At 52.2% G+C, this 16,870-nt stretch overlaps 1 protein-coding gene across 3 annotated transcripts in view; it reads left to right on the top strand.

Moving 5' to 3' along the window:
• Nucleotides 1–16,870, top strand: part of XRCC6 (X-ray repair cross complementing 6) — an 84,622-nt gene that overhangs the window by 44,821 nt on the left and 22,931 nt on the right. For all 3 annotated transcript variants that reach the window (XM_075321865.1, XM_075321864.1, XM_075321866.1), the window contains exon 11: nucleotides 10,699–10,799. In XM_075321865.1, coding sequence (XP_075177980.1) covers nucleotides 10,699–10,799 — 101 coding nt within the window. The remainder of the gene's footprint in view (nucleotides 1–10,698; nucleotides 10,800–16,870) is intronic.

Here is a 16,870-nt window from a genome sequence, read left to right as displayed (position 1 = left end):
AATCGAGGTTTCGGTCCTCTCGTCCCTCCGCCAAGCCCCAATCCTCTTCGTCCAGCAGGCAGGAGAAAGGCCAGAGGAACTCCTATGCGTGGCGGTCCAAGTCACGCCCCCAAAAGGCCGCAGGAGGCACTGCCTCCAAGGCGGCCTCCTCATGACTCTCGGCATCCCCTAACCGCATCCTCGGTCGGTGGCAGGCTCTCCCGCTTTGGCGACGCCTGGTGGCCACATGTTCAAGACCGATGGGTGAGAGACATTCTGTCTCACGGTTACAGGATAGAGTTCAGCTCCCGTCCTGCGGCTCGTTTCTTCAGAACCTCTCCGCCCCCCGCTCAGGCCGACGCACTTTTTCAGGCGGTGGACGCTCTGAAGACAGAAGGAGTTGTGACCCCCTTTCCCCTTCAGGAACGTGGTCGCGGCTTTTACTCCAACTTGTTCGTGGTGCCAAAAAAGGACGGATCATTCCGTCCCGTTCTGGACCTCAAACTGCTCAACAGACACGTGAGAACCAGACGGTTTCGGATGGAATCTCTCCGCTCGGTCATCGCCTCGATGTCACAAGGAGACTTCCTAGCATCGATCGACATCAAAGATGCTTATCTCTACGTGCCGATCGCACCCGAACATCAACGCTTCTTGCGTTTCGCCATCAGGGACGAACACCTTCAGTTCGTGGCATTGCCTTTCGGCCTGGCGACAGCCCCACGGGTTTTCACCAAAGTCATGGCATCTGTCGTGGCGGTCCTACACTCTCAGGGCCACTCGGTGATTCCCTCCCTAGACGATCTCCTAGTCAGGGCACCTTCTCGGGTGGCGTGTCAACACAGCCTTACAGGCGCTCTGACGACTCTCCAGCAGTTCGGGTGGATCATCAACTTCCCAAAATCCAAGTTGACACCGGCCCAATCACTGACTTACCTCGGGATGGAGTTTCATACACAGTCAGCGGTAGTCAAGCTACCGCGAGACAAACAGCTTTCTCTGCAGGCAGGGGTGCAATCACTTCTTCGGAGTCAGTCACACCCCTTAAGGCGCCTCATGCACTTCCTGGGGAAGATGGTGGCAGCGATGGAGGCAGTGCCGTTCGCGCAATTCCATCTACGGCAGCTCCAATGGGACATTCTCCGCAAATGGGACAGGAGGTCGGCTTCCCTCGACAGGAACGTCTCTCTTTCCCTTGCAACCAAGACGTCACTTCAGTGGTGGCTCCTTCCCAATTCTCTATCGCAGGGAAAATCCTTCCTACCCCCAACCTGGGCTGTGGTCACCACGGACGCGAGCCTGTCAGGGTGGGGAGCGGTTTTTCTCCACCACAGGGCTCAGGGAACCTGGACTCCGATAGAGTCTTCCCTTCAGATCAATGTTCTGGAAATAAGGGCAGTGTATCTAGCCCTATTGGCTTTTCAGCGGTGGCTGGAGGGCAGGCAGATCCGTATCCAGTCGGACAACGCCACTTCCGTCGCATACATCAACCACCAAGGCGGCACTCGCAGTCGTCAAGCCTTCCAGGAAGTCCGGCGGATTCTGCAGTGGGTGGAAGCCACAGCCTCCACCATCTCCGCAGTTCACATCCCAGGCGTAGAAAACTGGGAAGCAGATTTTCTCAGTCGTCAGGGCATGGATGCGGGGGGAATGGTCTCTGCACCCAGAAGTGTTTCGAGAGATCTGTCGCCGCTGGGGAACGCCGGACGTCGATCTCATGGCGTCACGGCACAACAACAAAGTCCCGGCATTCATGGCACGGTCTCAGGATCACAGAGCTCTGGCGGCGGACGCGTTAGTTCAGGACTGGTCGCAGTTCCGACTGCCTTATGTGTTTCCTCCTCTGGCGATGCTGCCCAGAGTGTTACGCAAGATCAGGTCCGACTGCCGTCGCGCCATTCTCGTCGCTCCAGACTGGCCGAGGCGGGCGTGGTACCCGGATCTGTGGCATCTCACGGTGGGTCAGCCGTGGGCGCTTCCAGACCGCCCAGACTTGCTGTCACAAGGGCCATTTTTCCATCTGAATTCTGTGGCCCTCAACCTGACTGTGTGGCCATTGAGTCCTGGCTCCTAGCGTCTTCAGGGTTATCTCAGGATGTCATTGCCACCATGAGACAAGCCAGGAAGCCAACGTCCGCCAAGATCTATTAGAGGTCTGGCAAATCTTCTTATCCTGGTGCTCTGATAACGGTTTCTCTCCATGGCCGTTTGCCTTACCCACTTTTCTTTCATTCCTCCAATCCGGAATGGACAAGGGTTTGTCACTCGGCTCTCTCAAGGGCCAAGTATCGGCGCTCTCCATATTTTTTCAAAAGCGTCTAGCCAGGCTTCCGCAGGTCCGCACGTTCCTGCAGGGAGTTTGCCACATAGTCCCACCTTACAAGCGTCCGCTGGAGCCCTGGGATCTTAACAGGGTGCTAACGGCTCTTCAGAAACCACCTTTCGAGCCGCTGCGGGATGTCTCTTTATCACGTCTTTCGCAAAAGGTGGCCTTTCTAGTGGTAATTACATCACTCCGGAGAGTGTCTGAGCTTGCAGCGCTATCATGCAAAGCCCCCTTCCTGGTGTTTCACCAGGATAAGGTGGTTCTGCGTCCGGTCCCGGAATTTCTCCCTAAGGTGGTATCTACTTTTCATCTCAATCAGGATATCTCCTTACCTTCATTTTGCCCTAATCCAATTCACCAATGTGAAAAGGATTTGCACTCTTTGGATCTGGTGAGAGCACTCCGGCTCTACGTGTCTCGCACGGCGCCCCTGCGTCGTTCAGATGCGCTCTTTGTCCTTGTCGCTGGCCAGCGTAAGGGTTCGCAGGCTTCCAAGTCAACCTTGGCTCGGTGGATCAAGGAACCGATTCTCTAAGCCTACCGTTCTTCTGGGCTTCCGCTTCCTTCAGGGCTGAAAGCCCATTCTACCAGAGCCGTGGGTGCGTCCTGGGCATTGCGGCACCGGGCTACGGCTCAGCAGGTGTGTCAGGCAGCGACGTGGTCTAGTCTGCACACTTTCACGAAACACTATCAAGTGCATACCTATGCTTCGGCAGATGCCAGTCTAGGTAGGCGAGTCCTTCAGGCGGCGGTTGCCCACCTGTAAGAGGAGGGCCGTTTCGGCTCTTGTTATTGAGGTATTCTTTTACCCACCCAGGGACTGCTTTTGGACGTCCCAATTGTCTGGGTCTCCCAATGGAGCGACAAAGAAGAAGGGAATTTTGTTTACTTACCGTAAATTCCTTTTCTTCTAGCTCCTATTGGGAGACCCAGCACCCGCCCCTGTTCCCTTCGGGCTGGTTGTTCTTTTGTGTACACATGTTGTTCATGTTGAATTGTTCTTTTGGTTCATGGTTCAGTTCTCCGAACATCCTTCGGATTGAATTTACCCTAGACCAATTTATAAGTTTTCTCCTTCCTGCTTTTGCACCAAAACTGAGGAGCCCGTGATCCACGGGAGGGTGTATAGGCAGAGGGGAGGGGTTACACTTTTTAAAGTGTAATACTTTGTGTGGCCTCCGGAGGCAGAAGCTATACACCCAATTGTCTGGGTCTCCCAATAGGAGCTAGAAGAAAAGGAATTTACGGTAAGTAAACAAAATTCCCTTCTTCTTATTACACGGCTATAGTGGTGTTTTTTGTCCAAGTCCCCTGCCCCTTTATTATACTCACCTTCTAGCATCTTAATATTTTTCCAGCTTCACTTTGGTCATTCTGTGGCGATTTGAGACCTGCCGGCAGCTCCAGTGTTTCATAGAGCGCGCCGGAGGTCACAACTCCATACAACTCTATGAGAGCCTTGTTCTGGCCTCAGAGAGATGCATTGGGAGCTTGTGACATAACTTTGCACTTCAGGGCATTCAGAGGTTACGGGCACAAGATGGTGCCGTGGAACCGGAAGTGGCGCTAAAAAATGATGAAGCATCTGGAAGGTGAGTATATCTCGTGGTAGGTTACTTACATTTAAAGTGCCATTCTAGTGGGAGAGGTGCTTCATTGGGAATCTGTCTGCAGGATTTGACCTCTCAAACTATTTATATGTGCATGTAGCTCTTTCAAAGACAAGTCACAAAATGCCATAACATGGCCAGTCAGTTACTGAGAAGTCAAGGCTTGAATGGATATGCAAACTCCAGCTCTATTCCCTGGCTAGTGATGCCTCCTCCTGCTTGACTGCCAGCCTCTCTGCTGGCTTCAGACAAATGAGCAGTCAGTCAAGCAAGAAGAGGCACAGATGGGTGGGGAATAGAGCTGGAGTGACAGAGTTATATATCACTTGAAATGCTGATTTCTCAGTAACGGAGGAGTGGACTGGACATGTAACTGCATTGCTGGACTTTTCTTTGACAGAGCTACAGGTGCATAAAAATAGTTAGTGTGAATTCCTGGTGACAGATGGATATAACAATGTGTAGTTGTGTGGATGCATCACACCCATTAATTCTGATGTAAAACTTATAAGAAATGTTTTTACACAAGTCAGCAGATCCTTCTTTGTCCAGTTGCAGGACTGCACGTAATCACTGTGGGGCCTGGAAAAAGGATTGATATATGTTTAATTTTCTCAAAATTGTATTTCTTCGTCGCTCCATTGGGAGACCCAGACGATTGGGTGTATAGCTACTGCCTCCGGAGGCCACACAAAGCATTACACTAAAAAGTGTAAGGCCCCTCCCCTTCTGGCTATACACCCCCAGTGGGATCACTGGCTCATCAGTTTTCGGATTTGTGCGAAGGAGGTCAGACATCCACGCATAGCTCCACTGTTTAGTCAGCAGTAGCTGCTGACTATATCGGATGGAAGAAAAGAGGGCCCATATAGGGCCCCCAGCATGCTCCCTTCTCACCCCACTGGTGGTTTGTAAGGTTGAGGTACCTATTGCTGGTACGGCGGCTGGAGCCCACATGCTGTTTTCCTTCCCCATCCCCCTGAGGGGCTCTGAGGAAGTGGGATCTTACCGGCCCCAAAGCCCTGAGGCCGGGCTCCATCCACAGACCCATTGAACCTGCTGGATGTGGAGCGGGAGTGCCGTTCAGGGACATGGCCCTGCACCATTCAGGTACTCTGTGTCCCCGTACACACAGGCACAGCACACTCCAGACTTGCTGGGTGTGCTAGTGCGCCGGGGACAGTAAAGGGTTACAGTCACTGCAGCCTAGCTGAGTGACTTTATTTATTGGGAACTACCGCGCCGGACGCTCCGGGAGCGGCGGCGCGGCTGGGACTTGTAGTGCGCCGGGGACTTAGCGCCGACCGCGCTTTTACGGCGGCGGCGCTTATAAATCCAGTCCCCGGCTTTTGCGGCCTAGCTCAGCTTCGTTCCCGCCCCCACCCTGTCAATCAGGGTAGGGGAGAGACGCTGTACAATCAGCAGCGCCGAGGGCTGGAGCCTTATTTACATGCTCCAGCCTTCTCACTAGACACTGTGGGACGCCGGTTTCCCGCTCTGACTTGGGGCACGCCCACGGCCCGCCCCTACTCATACGAGCTGGAGAAGGACGCCGGCAGCCATTCCTGCAGCCCGAGCTGAGAGAACGGACTCTGGGCAAACAACAGGACTAGGGCGCCCACACACCCGCTTATAGGCGGGCGGTAAGCGGCACCTGGGGTGCTGACATTAAATACCGCAGTTTGTCTATTTGTATTTTAAGTACACTGCATAGGTCGCTATTTTGGGCTATATGCCCTCTTAGATGGCGACACATCAGCAGCAGGAAAGCATGGGTGCTAAGGCACAGGCTTTCTATGCTGCTTGTATTGCACGTACTGAAATGTTCATGTGTATTTATGCTTGTATGCTATACACTGCACTGTACGGTCGCTAGTCTTGGCTATATTCGCCATAGAATGGCTAGACTACAGCAGCAGAAAAGCAAGGGTGCTGAGGCACAGGTTTTTTTCTATGCTGCTTGTATTGCAGGTGTTGCAGTGTTCATTTGTACTTATGCCTGTATGCTATACATTGCACTGTATGGTCGCTATTCTGGGCTATATTCCCCTAGATGGCTAGTCTACAGCAGCAGAAAAGCAGGCTTTCTATGCTGCTTGTATTGCATGTGCTGCAGTGTTCATTTGTACTTTATGCTTGTATGATATACATTGCACTGTACGGTCGCCATTCTTGGCTCTATAAGTCGGCAGCAGCATATAAGCAACACAGGCTTTCGATGCTGTTTTTGCTGCATGTGATACTGTTCCACGGCACTGCTCCCCATTGGGTGCAATGCTCCCCTGTAGCACTTGGTCAGCCGGGGTCTCTACTTGACGTGGCCAAAAGAACCACCTCTCAACCCTGTCCAAGGACAGGGACGGAGTTGCAAGGGGATAGAGACTTGCAGTCCGGACAGGCCATGGGCAATCTGGATCATTGCTCCCTGGCCACCCTCACTCGGAATAAAATCGGTGCTCCGGGGGGGGGTCCCGGGAGGCTCTCTGTATGATGAGGCAGACGTAGCTCATCAGGACTTTGATCCTGACACCGCTCTCACTCCGGATACACCTGATGGTGACGCCATAAGGCATGATCCTATAGCGTCCATCAATGGAATGTTGGATCTTTCTCCCTCAGCTCCCCCAGCGGAGGAGTCAGCTTCACAGCAGGAGAAGTCCCATTTCAGTAGCTCAAACGTATATTGAGTATTGTTCTGGCCACGCTGACTTCAGAGAAGCAGTCCAGGAACACCACGCTTCCCAGATAAGCGTTTTCTCCAAACGTATTACGGATACACGTTATCACTTTCCCCCTGACGTGGTCAGGCGTTGGACCCAGGGTCCAAAGGTGGATTCTCCAATCTCCAGGCTTGCGGCTAGAGCCATAGTTGCAGTGGAGATGGGACTTCACTTACAGATGCCATTGACAGACAGATGGACTCTGGTTGAAATCTGTCTATGAGGCTATCGGCGTGTCGGTTGCTCCGGCATTCACAGCCGTATGGGCACCCTAAGCTTTTCAGCTGTTCTTGCGCAGCTGGTCTTGAGCACAGGTACATCTGTGCCGCAGGGGCGTCCGTAACCTCGCAATGTCTGCATTGCGACTTACTCTATTAATGCTGTCCTGGAAGGACAGTCGAGGTTTCGGTCCTTCCCAGGCTCGGGCAGGTCCCAATTGTCCTCGTCCAAAAGGGCTGAAAAGCCTCAGAGGGGCTCAGCTGCCGGCCGGGCTCAATCACGCCCAAGGAAGGCAGCCGGAGAAACCGCTACCAAGGCGGTCTCCTCATGACTCTCAGCTCTCTCATCTTTCCGCATCCGCGGTTGATGGCAGACTCGCTCGCCTTTGGCGACATTTAGCTGCCACAGGTCACAGACCGGTGGGTGAGGGACAGTGTGCCCACGTGCACAGGACAGAGTTCTGATCTCGTCCTCCGACTCGATTCTTCAGAACGTCCCCACCTCCCCACCGAGCCGATGCTCTTCTGCAGGCATAAGGAGTGATTATCCCGGTTCCTCTTCAGGAACAAGACACGGTTTTCCTCCAATCTGGTTGTGGTGCCAAACAAGGATGGCTCTTTCCGTTCCGTTCTGGACCTAAAACTGCTCAACAAGCACGTGGAGGCCAGGCGGTTCCGGATGATACTCTCCGCTCCGTCATTGCCTCAATGTCTCAAGGAAATTTCCTAGCATCAATAGACATCAAAGATGCTTATCTCCACGTGCCGATTGCTACAGAGCACCAATGTTTTTCTACATTTCGTGATAGGAAACGACCATCTTCAGTTCGTAGCTCTGCCATTCGGTCTGGCGACAGCCCCACGGGTGTTCACCAAGGTCATGGCGGCAGTGGTAGCAGTCTTGCACTCACAGGGACACTCTGTGATCCCTTACTTGGACGATCTACTTGTCAAGGCACTCTCTCAAGAGGCATGCCAACTCAGCCTGAATGTTGCGCTGGAGACTCTCCAGACGTTCGGGTGGATCATCGACTTTTCAAAGTCAAACCGGTCACCGACCCAATCACTAACGTAGCTTGGCATGGAGTTTTCATACCCTGTCAGCGCTAGTGAAGCTTCCGCTGGACAAGCAGCGGTCACTACAGACTGGGGTGCAGACTCTCCGTCTAGGTCAGTCGCACTCCTTAAGACGCCTCATGCACTTCCTCGGGAAGATGGTGGCGGCTATGGAGGCGGTTCCGTTTGCGCAGTTTCATCTGCGTCCTCTTATTGGGACATTCTCCGCCAATGGGACGGGAAGTCAACATCCCTGAACAGGAAAGTATCCTTTTCGGAAGGACTCTCTGCAATGGTGGCTTCTTCCCACCTCATTATCACAGGGAAGATCCTTCCTACCACCGTCTTGGGCGGTAGTCACGACAGACGCGAGTCTGTCAGGGTGGGGAGCAGTTTTTCTCCACCACAGGGCTCAGGGTACGTGGACTCAGCAGGAGTCCACCCTTCAGATCCATGTTCTGGAAATCAGAGCAGTGTATCTTGCCCTACTAGCCTTCCAGCAGTGGCTGGAAGGAAAGCAGATCCGAATTCAGTCGGACAACTCCACAGCGGTGACATACATCAATCACCAAGGAGGGACACGCAGTCGGCAAGCCTTCCAGGAAGTCCGGCGGATTCTGACGTGGGTGGAAGCCACGGCCTCCACCGTATCCGCAGTTCACATCCCCGGCGTAGAAAACTGGGAAGCAGACTTCCTCAGCCGCCAGGGCATGGACGCAGGGGAATGGTCCCTTCACCCGGACGTGTTTCAGGAAATCTGTAGCCGCTGGGGAAGGCCGGACGTCGTCCTAATGGCGTCCAGGCACAACAACAAGGTCCCAACCTTCATAGCACGGTCTCGCGATCACAGAACTCTGGCGGCAGACGCCTTAGTGCAAGATTGGTCGCAGTTCCGGCTCCCTTATGTGTTTCCACCTCTCGCACTCTTGCCCAGAGTGCTACGCAAGATCAGATCCGACTACAGCCGCGTCATACTCGTCGCCCCAGACTGGCCAAGGAGGGCGTGGTATCCGGATCTGTGGCATCTCACGGTCGGCCAACCGTCGGCACTACCAGACCGACCGGACTTACTGTCCCAAGGGCCGTTTTTCCATTGGAATTCTGCGGCCCTGAACCTGACTGTGTGGCCATTGAGTCCTGGATCCTAGGGTCTTCAGGATTATCCCAAGGGGTCGTTGCCACCATGAGACAGGCTAGGAAGCCCACGTCCGCTAAGATCTACCACAGAACGTGGAAGATATTCTTATCTTGGTGCTCTGCTCAGGGAGTGTCTCCCTGGCCTTTGGCATTGCCTACCTTTCTTTCTTTCCTGCAATCTGGGTTAGAAAAAGGTTTGTCGCTCGGCTCCCTTAAAGGGCAAGTCTCGGCGCTATCCGTCTTTTTTCAAAAGCGTCTAGCACGGCTTCCTAAGGTGCGCACGTTCCTGCAGGGGGTTTGTCATATTGTACCCCCGTACAAGCGGCCGTTAGATCCATGGGATCTGAACAGGGTACTAGTTGCCCTCCAGAAGCCGCCCTTCGAGCCTCTGAGGGAGGTTTCACTTTCTAGACTATCACAGAAAGTGGCTTTACTGGTAGCGATCACATCTCTTTGGAGAGTGTCTGAGCTAGCAGCGCTGTCATCCAAGGCTCCTTTCCTGGTCTTCCACCAGGACAAGGTAGTGCTGCGCCCCATTCAGGAGTTTCTCCCGAAGGTGGTATCCTCTTTTCATCTTAATCAGGATATCTCTTTGCCTTCTTTTTGTCCTCATGCAGTTCATCGGTATGAGATGAATTTACATTTGTTAGATCTGGTGAGAGCACTCAGAATCTACATTTCCCGCACGGCGCCCCTGCGCCGTTCCGATGCACTCTTTGTCCTTGTCGCTGGTAAGCGCAAAGGGTCGCAGGCTTCCAAAGCCACCCTGGCTCGATGGATCAAAAGAACCAATTCTTGAAGCCTACCGTTCTGCTGGGCTTCCGGTTCCATCAGGGCTGAAGGCCCATTCTACCAGAGCCGTGGGTGCGTCCTGGGCATTACGACACCAGGCTACGGCTCAACAGGTGTGCCAGGCAGCTACCTGGTCGAGTCTGCACACTTTCACCAAACATTATCAGGTGCATACCTATGCTTCGGCAGACGCCAGCCTAGGTAGAGGAGTCCTGCAGGCGGCGGTTGCCTCCTCGTAGGGGAGAGCTGTTTTGCAGCTCTAACTTGAGGTATTAATTTACCCACCCAGGGACAGCTTTTGGACGTCCCAATCGTCTGGGTCTCCCAATGGAGCGACGAAGAAGAAGGGAATTTTGTTACTTACCGTAAATTCCTTTTCTTCTAGCTCCTATTGGGAGACCCAGCACCCGCCCTGTTGTCCTTCGGGATTTTTGGGTTTTTTCGGGTACACATGTTGTTCATGTTGAACGGTTTTTCAGTTCTCCGATGTTACTCGGAGTGAATTTGTTTAACCAGTTATTGGCTTTCCTCCTTCTTGCTTTTGCACTAAAACTGGTGAGCCAGTGATCCCACTGGGGGTGTATAGCCAGAAGGGGAGGGGCCTTACACTTTTTAGTGTAATGCTTTGTGTGGCCTCCGGAGGCAGTAGCTATACACCCAATCGTCTGGGTCTCCCAATAGGAGCTAGAAGAAAAGGAATTTACGGTAAGTAACAAAATTCCCTTCTTCTATGAGGGAAGGTATACAGAATGTATTTAACACTTGTCATTAGATATTTGCAGTCCTTTGTGTAAAAAGAAATGTAAATATACCCTGTACCTTAGTTGCTCTCACTAACCCCTCCTGTTCTTTTGGTTTAGGAGTGACTCATTTGAGAACCCCGTACTCCAACAACACTTTCGTAACCTGGAAGCTCTCGCTCTTGATTTGTTGGAGCCGGAACCCATTGAAGATCTGACATGTAAGATTTATTGGACTCCCCTCCTCCTTTATCTATCATTATGGTGTAGAAATAACAACATGTTAAGCTTTGTGTGTTTTTTTTTTTTTATACTGCAGAAGCGTTGAAGGGTTTTCCTAGTAATTAACCCCTTCACCCCCGGCCACTAAAACACCCTAATGACCGGGCCATTTTTTGCAATTCTGACCAGTGTCACTTTGACAGGTTATAACTCTGGAACGCTTCAACGGATCCTGGCGATTCTGAGATTGTTTTTTCGTGACATATTGTACTTCATGTCAGTGGTAAATTTAGGCCGATACTTTTTGCGTTTATTTGTGAAAATTTAGGAAATTGTGCGAAAATTTGGAAAATTTCGCAATTTTCAAACTTTGAAAATTTATGCCCATAAATCTGAGAGATATCTCACACAAAATAGTTACTAAATAACATTTCCCACTTGTCTACTTTACATCAGCGCAATTTTCGAAAGAATTTTTTTTTTCATTAGGAAGTTAGAAGGGGTCAAAGTTCATCAGCAATTTCTAATTTTTCCAACAAAATTTACAAAATATTTTTTTTAGGGACCACATCACATTTGAAGTGACTTTGAGAGGCCGAGGTGACAGAAAATACCCAAAAGTGACCCCATTCTAAAAACTGCACCCCTCACACTGCTCAAAACCACATCCAAGAAGTTTATTAACCCTTTAGGTGCGTCACAGGAACCAAAGCAATGTGGAAGGAAAAAATGAAAATTTTACTTTTTAACACAAAAATGTTACTTTAGCCATAAAATTTTCATTTTTACAAGGGAGAAAAGAGAAAGTGCACCCTACAATTTATTGTGCATTTTCTCCTGAGTACGCTGATACCCCATATGGGGTAAAAATCAATTGTTTGGGTGCACGGCAGAGGTCGAAAGGGAAGGAGCGCCATTTGAATTTTTGAACACAAAATTAGCTGCACTCATTAGCGGATGCCATGTCGGGTTTGAAGACCCCCTGAGGTGCCTAAACAATGGAGCTCCCCCACAAGGGTATCGGCAAAAAATGCAACATAAAATGTATTGTCCATTTTCTCCTGAGTACGCAGATACCTCATATGTGGTGGAAATCAAATGTTTGGACACATGGCAGTGCTCGGAAGGCAAGGAGCGCCATTTGAATGCAAAATTAGCTGCACTCATTAGCGGACACCATGTCAGGTTTGAAGACCCCCTGAGGTGCCTAAACAATGGAGCTCCCCCACAAGTGACCCCATTTTGGAAACTAGAGCCCTCAAATAATTTTTCTAGATGTTTGGTGAGCACTTTGAACACCTGGGGGCTTCACAGACGTTTATAACGTTGAGCCGTGAAAAGAAAAAAAAATTTTTTTACCACAAAACTGTTGCTTCAACTAGGTAGCTTTTTTTTTCACAAGGGTATCAGGAAAAAATGCACCATAAAACGTATTGTCCATTTTCTCCTGAGTACGCAGATACCTCACATATGGTGGAAAGTAATTGTTGGGCGCATGGCGGGGCTCAGAAGAGAAGGGCACCATTTGACAGCAAAATTGATTGGAATCATTAGCGGACGCTATGTCACGTTTTTAGACCCCCCCCCATGGTGCCTAAACAGTGGAGCTCCCCCACAAATTACCCCATTTTGGAACTAGACCCCTCAAGGAATTTATCTAGATGTTTAGTGAACCCCTTGTACCCCCAGGGGCTCCACTGAAAGTTGATAACGTTGAACCGTGAAAATTATTTATTTCTTCGGCGCTCCATTGGGAGACCCAGACGATTGGGTGTATAGCTACTGCCTCCGGAGGCCACACAAAGCATTACACTAAAAAGTGTAAGGCCCCTCCCCTTCTGGCTATACACCCCCAGTGGGATCACTGGCTCACCAGTTTTCTGCTTTGTGCGAAGGAGGTCAGACATCCACGCATAGCTCCACTGTTTAGTCAGCAGCAGCTGCTGACTATGTCGGATGGAAGAAAAATGGGCCCATATGGGGTCCCCAGCATGCTCCCTTCTCACCCCACTTTCGTCGGGTGTTTGTTAAGGTTGAGGTACCCATTGCGGGTACGGAGGCTGGAGCCCACATGCTGTTTTCCTTCCCCATCCCCCCTCAGGGCTCTGGGCGAAGTGGGATCTTACCGGTCTCCAGGCACTGAGACCGGGCTCCGTCCACAGACCCAGAGAACCTGCTGGATATGGAGCTGAGTATCGTCAGGGACAGGCCCTGCTACATTAAGGTACTCTGTGTCCCCGGGCAAGCGCGCACACACACACCAGCATTGCTGGGAGTGTTAGTGCGCCGGGGGCAACAGCGCGGAGCGCTCGTGCTATTATTCACTACAGCTTTGCTGAGTGACTTTATGTATTGGGAACTGCCGCGCCGGCCGTTGCTGGGTGTTTTTTACATTGTGGCGCGGCTGGGACTTGTGGTGCGCCGGGGACTTCCGCGCTGGCCGTGCACATGGACGGCCGCGCTTATTACTCGAGTCCCCGGCTTTGCGGCCTAGTTTTCGTTTCGTTCCCGCCTCCAGCCCTGCCAGTCAGGGGAGAGGCGGGACGCTGTACAGACAGTCAGCGCCGAGGGCTGGAGTCTGCTTTGCATTCTCCAGCCCCCTTCACTGGACACAGTGGGACGCCAGTTTCCCGCTCTTGTCTGGGGCACGCCCACGGCCCGCCCCTCGTCACACGAGCTGGAGAAGGACGCCGGCAGCCATTCCTGCACGCAGTCCGAGCTGGGGAACGGAGACATGCTCTGGGCAACCAACACAGGGCTCTGGCGACCACACACCCGCGTTATAGGCGGGCGGTAAGCAGCACCTGAAGTGCTGACCCCACTAAATACCGAAGTGTCCATTTGTATTTTATGCTTGAATGCTATACACTGCACTGTAGGTCGCTATCTTTGGCTATATGCCCTTCTAGATGGCGAGATAACAGCAGCAAAAACGCAAGGGTGCTAAGGCACAGGTTTTCTAGGCTGCTTGTATTGCATGGCTGAAGTGTTCATTTGTACTTATGCTTGTATGCTATACATTGCACTGTACGGTCGCTACTCTTGGCTATATTCTCCTAGAGGGCTGGACAACAGCAGCAAAAAAGCATGGGTGCCAAGGCACAGGCTTTATAGGCTGCTTGTACTGCATGTGCTGAAGTGTTCATTTGTATATATGCTTGTATGCTATACATTGCACTGTACGGTCGCTACTCTGGGCTATATTCTCCTAGATGGCTGGACAACAGCAGCAAAAAAGCAAGGGTGCCAAGGCACAGGCTTTCTATGCTGCTTGTATTGCATGTGCTGAAGTGTTTATGCTTGTATGCTATACATTGCATAGATGACTAGAATACAGCAGCAAAAAAGCAACACAGGCTTTCTATGCTGTTTTTCCTGCATGTGATACTGTTCCACCGGCAGGTTCCACTGACCCCCATTGTGTGCAATGCTCCCCTGTAGCACTTGGTCAGCCGGGGTCTCTACTAGAGGTGGCCAAAGGAACCACCTGTGAACCCTGTCCAGGGACAGGGACGGAGATTGTCATGGGATGGAGACTTTGCAGTCCAGACAGGCCATGGGCATTCTTGATTAATGCTCCCTGGCCACCCTCATTTGGAACGTACTCAGTGCTCCGGGGGGGTCCCAGGCATTCCAGGGTGAAGGCTCTGACACGGACGGCAGTCCCGGACAGCCTAAGCTAGCTCGCTGGGTGCGGCACTCGGCTTCATCACTGGTCAAGGTCCCAGCAGGACGACTCTCTGTATGATGAGGCAGACGTAGCTGATCAGGGCTTTGGTCCTGACACCGCTCTCAATCCGGATACTCCGGATGGTGACGCCATAGTGAATGATCTTATAGCGTCCATCAATGGAATGTTGCATATTTCTCCCTCAGCTCCCCCAGTGGAGGAGTCAGCTTCACAGCAGGAGAAATCCTTTTTCAGTACTCATGCGTAGATTGAGTACTTTTCTGGCCACGCTGACTTCAGAGACGCAGTTCAGAAACACCACGCTTACCAGATAAACGTTTTCTCCAAACGTATTAAGGATGCACGTTATCCCTTTACCCTGACGTGGTAAAGCCCTGGACCCAGGGTCCAAAGGTGGATCCCCCAATCTCCAGGCTTGCGGCTAGATCCATAGTTGCAGTGGAGATGGGACTTCACTTAAAGATGCCATTGACAGACAGATAGACCTCTGGTTGAAATCTGTCTGTGAAGCTATCAGCGTGTCGGTTGCTCCGGCATTCGCAGCCGTATGGGCACTCTAACCTTTTTCAGCTGGTCTTGCGCAGCTGGTCTTGAGCACATGTACATCTGTGCCGCAGGTGGTGTCCTTAACCTCGCAATGTCTGCATTGCGACTTACCCTAGTAATGCTGTCCTGGGGGGACAGTCGAGGTTGGTCCTTCCCAGGCTCGGGCAAGTCCCAATTGTCCTCGTCTAAAAGGGCTCAAAAGGCTCAGAGGGGCTCAGATTCCGGCCGGGCTCATTCACGCCCAAGGAAGGCAGCAGGAGGAACCGCTACCAAGGCGATCTCCTCATGTATTTCAGCTCTCTCTCTCCGCATCCGCGGTTGGTGGCAGAATCTCCCGCTTCTGGGTACATTTAGCTGCCACAGGTCACAGATCGGTGGGTGAGAGACATTGTGTCTCACGTGTACAGGATAGAGCTCTGTTCTCGTCCTCCGGCTCGATTCTTCAGAACTCCCCCCCCCCCCCCCCCCACCGAGCCGATGCTCTTCTGCAGGCAGAAGGAGTGGTAATACCTGTTCCTCTTCAGGAACAAGACACGGTTTTTTCCTCCAATCTTATTGGGGTGCCAAAAAAGGGTGGCTCTTTCCGTTCCGTTCTGGACCTAAAACTGCTCACCAAGCACGTGAAGGCCAGGCGGTTCCGGATGTAACCCTCCGCTCCGTCATTGCCTCAATGTCTCAAGGAGATTTCCTAGCATCAATAGACATCAGGATGCTTATCTCCACGTGCCGATTGCTCCAGAGCACCAGCGTTTGCTACGTTTCGTTATTGAAGACGAGCATCTTCAGTGCGTACCACTGCCCTTCGGTCTGGCGACAGCCCTACGGGTTTTCACCAAGTTCAGGGCAGCAGTGGGAGCAGTCCTGCACTCTCAGGGTCACTCTGTGATCCTTACTGGACGATCCACTTGTCAAGGCACCCTCTCAAGAGGCATGCCAACACAGCCTGAACGTGGCGCTGGAGACTCTCCAGAGTTTCGGGTGGATCATCAACTTTTCAAGGTTACATCGGGCACCGACCCAATCGCTGACATATCTGGGCATGGAGTTTCACACTCCCTCAGCGATAGTGAAGCTTCCGCTGGACAAGCAGCGTTCACTACAGACGGGGGTGCAGTCTCTCCTTCAAGGCCAGTCACACCCCTTAAGACGCCTCATGCAGAGGCAGTCACTTTCGCGCAGTTTCATCTGCGTCCACTTCAATGGGACATGCTTTGCCAATGGGTTGGGGAGTCGACGTCCCTAGAAAGGACCGTTTCCCTTCTCAGACGGTCAAGGACTCTCTTCAGAGGAGTCCATCCTTCAGATCAATGTTCTGGAAATCTGGGCAGTGCATCTTGCCCTGCAAGCCTTCCAGCAGTGGCTGGAAGGAAAACAGATCCGAATTCAGTCGGACAATTCCACAGCGGTGGCAGACATCGCCCACCAAGGCGGAACACGCATCGCCAAGCCTACCAGGCAATCCGGCGGATTCTGATGTGGGTGGGGGACAGAGCATCCACCATATCCGCAGTTCACATCCCGGGCGTAGAAAATTGGGAAGCAGACTTCCTCAGTCGCCTGGGCATGGACGCAGGGGAATGGCCTCTGCACCCAGTATGGTGTCAGGAAATCTGTAGCCGCTGGGGGATGCCGGACGTCGACCTAATGGCGTCTCGGCACAACAACAAGGTCCCGATTTTCATGGCGCGGTCTCACGAGCAAAGAGCTCTGGCGGCAGGCGCCCTAGTTCAGGATTGGTCGCAGTTCCAGCTACCCTATGTGTTTCCTACTCTGGCACTGTTGCCCAGAGTGCTACGCAAGCTCAGCTCCGCTTGCCGCCGCGCCATCCTCGTC

Source organism: Anomaloglossus baeobatrachus, chromosome 8 (genome assembly GCF_048569485.1).
Source record: "Anomaloglossus baeobatrachus isolate aAnoBae1 chromosome 8, aAnoBae1.hap1, whole genome shotgun sequence".
Classification (NCBI taxonomy): Eukaryota; Metazoa; Chordata; class Amphibia; order Anura; family Aromobatidae; genus Anomaloglossus; species Anomaloglossus baeobatrachus.
The sequence above is the reverse complement of the archived record's forward strand: the minus strand, read 5'-3'. Positions and strand labels throughout refer to the sequence as shown.